An 8,211-nucleotide genomic window follows, 5' to 3' on the forward strand; every position below is an offset into this window, starting at 1 on the left:
AAATTTATTCATCGTATACATACTTCCGTAGGACAGTACTTTTCTCATGAATTCTAATATTGTTAATTCTGTTAATGTTTCTATTTCAAAAATAGAAAATGATTTACAAAATTGGGACATCCCTCGAGAGTCCTTTGAAAAGATTTATCAGTTAGGTAATTTTTCTTTGTTCAAACGTTTTAATATCAAAACATGTGAACAAACTATCGCTATTAATAATAGTCTTGAATCAATTAAATTGTTAATTGCTGCCGATATTGATCGCTATAAAAAGGATTTTAAATTTCTTCATATCGGTCTTGTCCAAGTTGCTGTTAAGCCTCTATTCCGAAAAGGTTTAAATATTCCTATCTGTCTTCTAATACGTGATGATAGATTATTAAACTTTGATGATTCTCTATTAGGAATCCTTGAAAGTAATCTCGCTGATGGCCCGGTTTACTTCAATTGTTATCCTAATTTTTCTGTTGATATTAACGATCCTAATATCATGGATACTTTGACGCTCAACGTCAAAACCAATAACATGAATAGTAAGGTTGACACCAGAGAAATAGCTGTAATATATAGGGTATATTACAAGCTAATGAAAACGACTATTGCCCCAAAACTCTTAAAGTGAGCTCTAAAGGTTTTACTATGCTTATGGAAGCAAATCAACAACATAGTACTACCTTTGTTCCTAGATTATTGAAGTGGAATGACATTCTCACAGACGAAGAATGGAATTTCCAATCAATAACCAACCCTTTACCCGTTCAAGCTGAAAGATCCCATCTTGACCACATAATTCAGTTCCCGGATGGATCTGTCAACCTCAAGTTTTTAAGATCCAATTCTTTTAACCAAGCTTCTTCAAGTAGAAGAATGTCTTCGTCCAGACCTTCTTCCTTCTTCCGAGGAGAAACTGAACCTAGTGAAAGAAATTCGGCTGAAGAAACCATTGATAAAGGAAATATCAGAGGGGTTGACTTTTCTCAAAACATCCCTAAGGTCTACTATGAAGATATTGGAAGTCTTACTCCCAGTGATATGAGACCTGAAGATCCTAAGAGAAGTTCCCTTGGAGTTCTTACAGAAAATGAATTTATCCCGGATAAAAGGATCCTCAATCAATGGTGGAAACTTCCTGAGCATAAACAAAAAGTAGATTGGTATAAATCCACTTACCCTTTGTCCAAAAGAAAAGCCTTTAGAGACAAATGGTATTTAGATATGAAGAGATTCAAAGCAGAAGTTGAATTCTTCAAATGGTTTGAATTTTCTGGGCAAATTGATGACACAAAGTCATCTCTCCAAGTTCTAGTAAATAAATGGCATACTAGAAATGAAGTTGTCGAAAGCATCACTCCTCCCCTTGAAGGATTAAGAATTCCTTACAGAAAGGACATCATTGTTGCTTCCCCCTTCAAAAAAACATTGAAAAGAATACCTCTTTGATTACTGCTGATAATAATAAATAGATTATTGAGCAAAACAATTATACCAATCAAATTCTCCATGTCGTCTCCAGAAAAATCGAAGACTCTTCCAAACAAAAGGTCTCCAACCAAATAGGTAACAAACCTAGTTCTTCCAAAACTATTGAGAAAGGAGAAACTATACCCATCTTTAAGGTCCCTGAGTTTTCAAAAGAAAATTTCCCAGACCTTAGTAAATAGGATGACAACTCTAGCCTCATAGAAAGAATCAGTGAGCAACTCTCTAAACTCAATGTTACAAAAGGAAATAACCTTGGTGCAATCCATTCAGATAATAGATTTCCAAATAAGAGAAACTACTACCCTAAACCTTCCTTTCCTGATGTGCAGTTTGAAGAAAATCATCTTCACCCTTATGCCCATGCCGACGGAAACGGTATAACCGAGTGGAACATTGATGGAATGGCAGAAGGCCAAATTTATAACAAGCTACAAGAAATAGGAATTTCTGTAACAGCTTATAAATTAAGAGGTGCTTCTGATAAGCAAGCTGCTCATAGGGTTGTAGCTGGTTTCACAGGAACATTAAAAAATTGGTGGGACAATTATCTGACTGAGCATGATAAAAACACCATTTTTAATGCAACAATCCTCAAAACAGTTGTTAAAGAAGAAGAAGGAACTTCTGTTTCTACGGAAGTCCCTGTTGAAGATGCATTTGCCACCTTAGTTTATAGCATCGCCAAGCATTTTGTTGGAGAACCTAGACTCTTTCAAGATAGGAGTCTTGAGATTCTTAATAACCTACACTGTAAAAGACTTACAGATTGGAGATGGTATAAAGATATGTTCATTAACAATGTTATGATCAGACAAGACTGTAACAATGATTATTGGAAAGAGCGATTCATCAGTGGATTACCCCCCCCACTTCGCTGAAAAGGTAAGATCCAAGATCAAAGACAGATGCGAGGGAAAAATCCCTTACAGCCTCCTGTCTTATGGCGATTTAATCAGTGTCGTAACCATAGTAGCTATGGAATTATGCACAGATCTTAAGCTAAGAGAACAACTTAAGAATGACATCAGCTGAATTGGGAAGTTTTTGTCAGGACTTTGGTTTTCCTGCTTTAAAACCACCTTTAGCAAAAAGGGCTGATAAAAACAATCGTCAAGAAAATAAAAGGGTCAGCAAGAAGTCTTCTAAATCTAAGGACTACAAGCCTAAGCAAAAGGCGTCTAAAGAATCTTCTTCAGGAGATACATGCTGGACATGTGGAAAGAAAGGACATAGGTCAAATCAATGTCCAAGAAATAAGAAGAAAAAGAAAAAGATTAGTCTTCTCCAGGTCGATGAAGAAACTAAAGATAAGCTCTTCTCTATCCTTGAAGAAGAAGAATCAGAGTCTGATTCTGAATCCATTCATTCTCAAGAATCTTCCAACGAAAGTGACGAAGAATTCCTGAATATCGCTCAAGACTCAGATAATGAGACAACTTGTGATTGTCATGGACCATTTTGCTTATGTGGAGCAAAAGATGTTAAAGTTCTTTCTGAAAGAACAGCTGAAACATTGTTCGAAACAATCGAACATATTCAAGATGAAGATGCTAGGAGAAAGTACCTCCTTGAATTACAAAAATTGGTTACTAAGCATCACCACGAAGAAAGGCCTCATGTTGAGCCTTTTAGTATGAAACAAATCATGAGCAGATTTGATCACAAAAGGGATGAGCTTTCAATTGATGAGCTCAGAGGAGAAGTTAATACTCTGAAAAAAGAAATCAGAGATATTAAATCCAGACTTCATTGTCTTGAGATTAATGATCTAGCCAATGATATCCTTAAAACCTCTTCACCCAAAGAATTAGGAGAACCTTCCAATCAAGCAGATAGTGACGAAGATGACTCGGCAGGAGTCACAATGATCACCAAAGTCAGACCTCAGAGTTCTCATATTATGATAAAACTTGTTGTCAACAACAATTTGATCCTTAACAAGATTGACTTATTAGACAGTGGTGCAGATAGAAACTGCATAGTTGAAGGCTTGATCCCTACCAAGTATCTGCAGAAAGGTACTACTAGGTTATACAGCGCCACAGGTGAGCGTATTATTATTGATTATAAATTACATAATGCTCATATTTGTAATAATGGTATTTGCTTGACTAATGATTTTGTTATTACAAAAAATATCAGTGAAGATATTATTTTGGGAATACCTTTCATTACTCAAATAAAACCTTATGTCTCTGATTTTGATGCTATCAAAACTAATATTTTGGGAAAAGACATTTCCTTCCCCTTTATTAAAACACTCTCACAGGATGAAAGAAATTTTGTTCATAAGAAAACTGCTTTTAAATTAAATAATTTATCTCAGTAGGTTTGTTTTCTTAAAAGTGATATTAAATATCAAAAAATTGAGCAAATTTTAAAAACCCCGGGAATGATCTCTAAGATTTCAAACCTGAAAAGGATTTTTGAAAAAGAAATTTGCTCTGATTTTCCTAACTCCTTTTGGGACAGAAAATCCCACACTGTTGATCTTCCATACATTGAAGGATTCAATGAACAGGCCATTTCTACGAAAGCTAGGCCGATTCAAATGAATCAAGAACTTATGGAAATTTGTAAAACAGAAATCAACTCTCTTTTAAATAACAAGATTATTCGCCCTTCTAAATCTCCTTGGAGTTGTTCTGCTTTCTATGTCAAAAATGCTGCTGAAAAGGAGCGAGGAGCCCCCAGGTTAGTTATCAACTACAAACCTTTGAACAAAGTCTTGAAATGGATCAGGTATCCGATTCCTAATAAAAGGGATCTTTTGAAAAGGACTTTCAAAGCTAATGTTTACAGCAAGTTTGATATGAAATCAGGTTTTTGGCAAATCCAAATTTCTGAAAAAGATAAATATAAAACTGCTTTCAATGTCCCTTTTGGACAATATGAATGGAATGTTATGCCTTTTGGTCTCAAGAATGCCCCTTCTGAATTCCAAAATATAATGAATTCCATCTTTAATTGCATTAGCCAGTTTTCAATTGTTTATATTGATGATGTTTTAATTTTCTCTGAGGACATAGATTCTCATTTTAAGCATCTAAATTCATTCTTCAATATTGTTAAGAACAATGGCCTGGTTGTTAGTGCAAAGAAAATTTTGTTGTTTCAAACAAAAATTAGATTTTTAGGTCATGATCTATTTCACGGAACCTATTTACCCATTTGCAGAGCCATCGAGTTTGCAGATAAATTTCCTGATGTTATCATTGACAAAACTCAGTTGCGGCGTTTTTTAGGAAGCCTTAATTATGTGGCTGACTTCATTCCTAAAATTAGGCAAATCTGCAAACCTTTGTATGACAGGTTGAAAACCTCTCCACCTCCTTGGAAGGAGCTTCAAACTAATGTTGTTATTCATATCAAAAACCTTGTTAAAAGCCTCCCATGTTTAGGGATCCCCAACCCTGATTGTTTTATGATTGTTGAAACCGATGCATCAGATTTAGGTTATGGAGGCATTCTTAAACAAAGAAAAGCTCCTAAAGAACCTGAACAACTTGTTAGGTTCACTTCTGGTATCTGGAACCGTGCTCAATGCAACTATAGCACCGTTAAGAAAGAAGTTCTTGCTATAGTCTTATGTATCACTAAGTTCCAGGACGATCTTGTTAATAAAGAATTTTTGCTTAGAGTAGATTGCAAATCTGCTAAAGAAATTCTGTTTAGAAACAAGGTTTTTAACATCTTTTTCAAGAATTTCTTTAGCAGATTTGCAATCTACTCAAAGCAAAAATTCTTTATTAACAAGATCGTCCTGGAACTTAGTGATACATAAGACTATAGCAAGAACTTCTTTCTTAACGGTGCTATAGTTGCATTGAGAAGGGTTCCAGATACCAGAAGTGAACCTAACAAGTTTTTCAGGTTCTTTAGGAGCTTTTCTTTGTTTAAGAATGCCTCCATAACCTAAATCTGATGCATCGGTTTCAACAATCATAAAACAATCAGGGTTGGGGATCCCTAAACATGGGAGGCTTTTAACAAGGTTTTTGATATGAATAACAGCATTAGTTTAAAGCTCATTCCAAGGAGGTGGAGAGGTTTTCAACCTGTCATACAAAGGTTTGCAGATTTTGCCTAATTTTAGGAATGAAGTCAGCCACATAATTAAGGCTTCCTAAAAAACGCTGCAACTGAGTTTTGTCAATGATAACATCAGGAAATTTATCTGCAAACTCGATGGCTCTGCAAATGGGTAAATAGGTTCCGTGAAATAGATCATGACCTAAAAATCTAATTTTTGTTTGAAACAACAAAATTTTCTTTGCACTAACAACCAGGCCATTGTTCTTAACAATATTGAAGAATGAATTTAGATGCTTAAAATGAGAATCTATGTCCTCAGAGAAAATTAAAACATCATCAATATAAACAATTGAAAACTGGCTAATGCAATTAAAGATGGAATTCATTATATTTTGGAATTCAGAAGGGGCATTCTTGAGACCAAAAGGCATAACATTCCATTCATATTGTCCAAAAGGGACATTGAAAGCAGTTTTATATTTATCTTTTTCAGAAATTTGGATTTGCCAAAAACTTGATTTCATATCAAACTTGCTGTAAACATTAGCTTTGAAAGTCCTTTTCAAAAGATCCCTTTTATTAGGAATCGGATACCTGATCCATTTCAAGACTTTGTTCAAAGGTTTGTAGTTGATAACTAACCTGGGGGCTCCTCGCTCCTTTTCAGCAGCATTGTTGACATAGAAAGCAGAACAACTCCAAGGAGATTTAGAAGGGCGAATAATCTTGTTATTTAAAAGAGAGTTGATTTCTGTTTTACAAATTTCCATAAGTTCTTGATTCATTTGAATCGGCCTAGCTTTCGTAGAAATGGCCTGTTCATTGAATCCTTCAATGTATGGAAGATCAACAGTGTGGGATTTTCTGTCCCAAAAGGAGTTAGGAAAATCAGAGCAAATTTCTTTTTCAAAAATCCTTTTTAGGTTTGAAATCTTAGAGATCATTCCCGGGGTTTTTAAAATTTGCTCAATTTTTTGATATTTAATATCACTTTTAAGAAAACAAACCTGCTGAGATAAATTATTTAATTTAAAAGCAGTTTTCTTATGAACAAAATTTCTTTCATCCTGTGAGAGTGTTTTAATAAAGGGGAAGGAAATGTCTTTTCCCAAAATATTAGTTTTGATAGCATCAAAATCAGAGACATAAGGTTTTATTTGAGTAATGAAAGGTATTCCCAAAATAATATCTTCACTGATATTTTTTGTAATAACAAAATCATTAGTCAAGCAAATACCATTATTACAAATATGAGCGTTATGTAATTTATAATCAATAATAATACGCTCACCTGTGGCGCTGTATAACCTAGTAGTACCTTTCTGCAGATACTTGGTAGGGATCAAGCCTTCAACTATGCAGTTTCTATCTGCACCACTGTCTAATAAGGCAATCTTGTTAAGGATCAAATTGTTGTTGACAACAAGTTTTATCATAATATGAGAACTCTGAGGTCTGACTTTGGTGATCATTGTGACTCCTGCCGAGTCATCTTCGTCACTATCTGCTTGATTGGAAGGTTCTCCTAATTCTTTGGGTGAAGAGGTTTTAAGGATATCATTGGCTAGATCATTAATCTCAAGACAATGAAGTCTTGATTTAAAATCTCTGATTTCTTTTTTCAGAGTATTAACTTCTCCTCTGAGCTCATCAATTGAAGGCTCATCCCTTTTGTGATCAAATCTGCTCATGATTTGTTTCATACTAAAAGGCTCAACATGAGGCCTTTCTTCGTGGTGATGCTTAGTAACCAATTTTTGTAATTCAAGGAGGTACTTTCTCCTAGCATCTTCATCTTGAATATGTTCGATTGTTTCGAACAATGTTTCAGCTGTTCTTTCAGAAAGAACTTTAACATCTTTTGCTCCACATAAGCAAAATGGTCCATGACAATCACAAGTTGTCTCATTATCTGAGTCTTGAGCGATATTCATGAATTCTTCGTCACTTTCGTTGGAAGATTCTTGAGAATGAGTGGATTCAGAATCAGACTCTGATTCTTCTTCTTCAAGGATAGAGAAGAGCTTATCTTTAGTTTCTTCATCGACCTGGAGAAGACTAATCTTTTTCTTTTTCTTCTTATTTCTTGGACATTGATTTGACCTATGTCCTTTCTTTCCACAAGTCCAGCATGTATCTCCTGAAGAAGATTCTTTAGACGCCTTTTTCTTAGGCTTGTAGTCCTTAGATTTAGAAGACTTCTTGCTGACCCTTTTATTTTCTTGACGATTGTTTTTATCAGCCCTTTTTGCTGAAGGTGGTTTTAAAGCAGGAAAACCAAAGTCCTGACAAAAACTTCCTAATTCAGCTTCTGTCATTCTTAAGTTGTTCTCTTAGCTTAAGATCTGTGCATAATTCCATAGCTACTATGGTTACGACACTGATTAAATCGCCATAAGACAGGAGGCTGTAAGGGATTTTTCCCTCGCATCTGTCTTTGATCTTGGATCTTACCTTTTCAGTGAAGTGGGGGGGTAATCCACTGTTGAATCGCTCTTTCCAATAATCATTGGTACAGTCTTGTCTGATCATAACCTTGTTAATGAACATATTTTTATACCATCTCCAATCTGTAAGTCTTTTACAGTGTAGGTTATTATGAATCTCAAGACTCCTATCTTGAAAGAGTCTAGGTTCTCCAACAAAATGCTTGGCGATGCTATAAACTAAGGTGGCAAATGCATCTTCAACAGG

The 8,211-nt window shown here is 35.0% G+C and overlaps 2 protein-coding genes across 2 annotated transcripts; one reads left to right on the plus strand and one right to left on the minus strand.

The window, feature by feature from the left end:
* The first annotated feature begins 2,500 nt into the window (after positions 1–2,500).
* On the plus strand, positions 2,501–5,266 carry LOC138338807 (uncharacterized). The gene is made up of 3 exons (XM_069289893.1): positions 2,501–3,527; positions 3,990–4,176; positions 4,225–5,266. Exons 1-3 carry the CDS (start codon positions 2,501–2,503, stop codon positions 5,264–5,266), a joined length of 2,256 nt encoding a protein of 751 aa, XP_069145994.1.
* A 277-nt stretch (positions 5,267–5,543) lies between these two features.
* Positions 5,544–7,835, minus strand: LOC138338808 (uncharacterized). The gene is made up of 3 exons (XM_069289894.1): positions 6,809–7,835; positions 6,160–6,346; positions 5,544–6,111 (listed from the first exon to the last, which is right to left on the minus strand). The coding sequence occupies exons 1-3, from the start codon at positions 7,833–7,835 to the stop codon at positions 5,544–5,546; spliced, it is 1,782 nt and encodes a 593-aa protein (XP_069145995.1).
* Between the last annotated feature and the right edge of the window lie 376 nt (positions 7,836–8,211).

The sequence above is a fragment of the Solanum lycopersicum genome, chromosome 10 (assembly GCF_036512215.1).
Source record: "Solanum lycopersicum chromosome 10, SLM_r2.1".
NCBI classification, from domain to species: domain Eukaryota; kingdom Viridiplantae; phylum Streptophyta; class Magnoliopsida; order Solanales; family Solanaceae; genus Solanum; species Solanum lycopersicum.

Bases quoted from the DNA above. Each gene is read 5' to 3' on its own strand.
- LOC138338807 (XM_069289893.1), top strand. From the start codon at position 2,501: ATGACATCAGCTGAATTGGGAAGTTTTTGTCAGGACTTTGGTTTTCCT. The intron at 3,528-3,989 runs GTGAGCGTATTA...CATACATTGAAG, and splicing joins TAGGTTATACAGCGCCACAG to GATTCAATGAACAGGCCATT. The intron at 4,177-4,224 runs GTTAGTTATCAA...GAAATGGATCAG, and splicing joins AAGGAGCGAGGAGCCCCCAG to GTATCCGATTCCTAATAAAA.
- LOC138338808 (XM_069289894.1), bottom strand. From the start codon at position 7,835: ATGACAGAAGCTGAATTAGGAAGTTTTTGTCAGGACTTTGGTTTTCCT. The intron at 6,347-6,808 runs GTGAGCGTATTA...CATACATTGAAG, and splicing joins TAGGTTATACAGCGCCACAG to GATTCAATGAACAGGCCATT. The intron at 6,112-6,159 runs GTTAGTTATCAA...GAAATGGATCAG, and splicing joins AAGGAGCGAGGAGCCCCCAG to GTATCCGATTCCTAATAAAA.